The sequence below is a fragment of the Nothobranchius furzeri genome, chromosome 1 (genome assembly GCF_043380555.1).
Source record: "Nothobranchius furzeri strain GRZ-AD chromosome 1, NfurGRZ-RIMD1, whole genome shotgun sequence".
NCBI classification, from domain to species: domain Eukaryota; kingdom Metazoa; phylum Chordata; class Actinopteri; order Cyprinodontiformes; family Nothobranchiidae; genus Nothobranchius; species Nothobranchius furzeri.
In genome coordinates this window covers 35,129,234-35,129,791 of record NC_091741.1, presented here as the reverse complement: position 1 = coordinate 35,129,791, position 558 = coordinate 35,129,234, and the positions used below count along the sequence as shown (strand labels likewise).

General features: G+C 54.7%; 1 protein-coding gene across 1 annotated transcript in view; it reads right to left on the bottom strand.

Annotated features, from left to right (window-relative positions):
• The window catches only part of tmcc3 (transmembrane and coiled-coil domain family 3), a 74,822-nt gene extending 74,264 nt beyond the window's left edge, over nucleotides 1–558 (bottom strand). Inside the window, exon 1 of the mRNA XM_015962357.3 lies at nucleotides 1–558. This exon is cut by the window's left edge and continues 17 nt beyond it. Coding sequence (XP_015817843.3) covers nucleotides 1–28 — 28 coding nt within the window. The 5' untranslated portion in view covers nucleotides 29–558.

Genomic DNA, 558 nt, shown 5'->3' with positions numbered 1-558 from the left:
GCGGGATAGCGCTTTTGTTCTTCCTCATGCCTCCTCTTCCTCACAGACTGAGGTCAAAGTGCATCCGGGTGCATGCAGCTGGAGTCACTGGAAGCCTCTGCAGATCAGAGAGCTCAGGCTGACTCTCTGAAGTTTCAGGACTCTAACGGAGGAGGAGTGTGTGTATGCCTGGTCCCGTGTGCTGCGCTCTTATTGTGAAATCTGTGCCCTCCTTGTGACAGCAGCTCTCAGAATCAAACCCGACTCAGATCCAGACCTGCGCTCCGCTGCCTCGTCCTGAGGTGTGCACCCAAGATCCACTCTCGTCAACCTCTACCGGGGTGAAGACGGCCTTAAAAGGCATGAAGGAAGCAGAGCAGCATATTTCTTCTGATGCCTATCAGCCACCCTCCACCAGCTCTGGCACACTCTGAACGCAGCAACCTGCCAATCAGGAGCAGAGGATGGAGACAGGCTTAAGGGGGGGGGGGGTTAAGAGAATGAATGGGTGCAGAAATGTGAAGTAAGAGCAGGATTCTCTCCCTGAGGGCTGTGCTCTCTGAACAGGACAGTCTGACA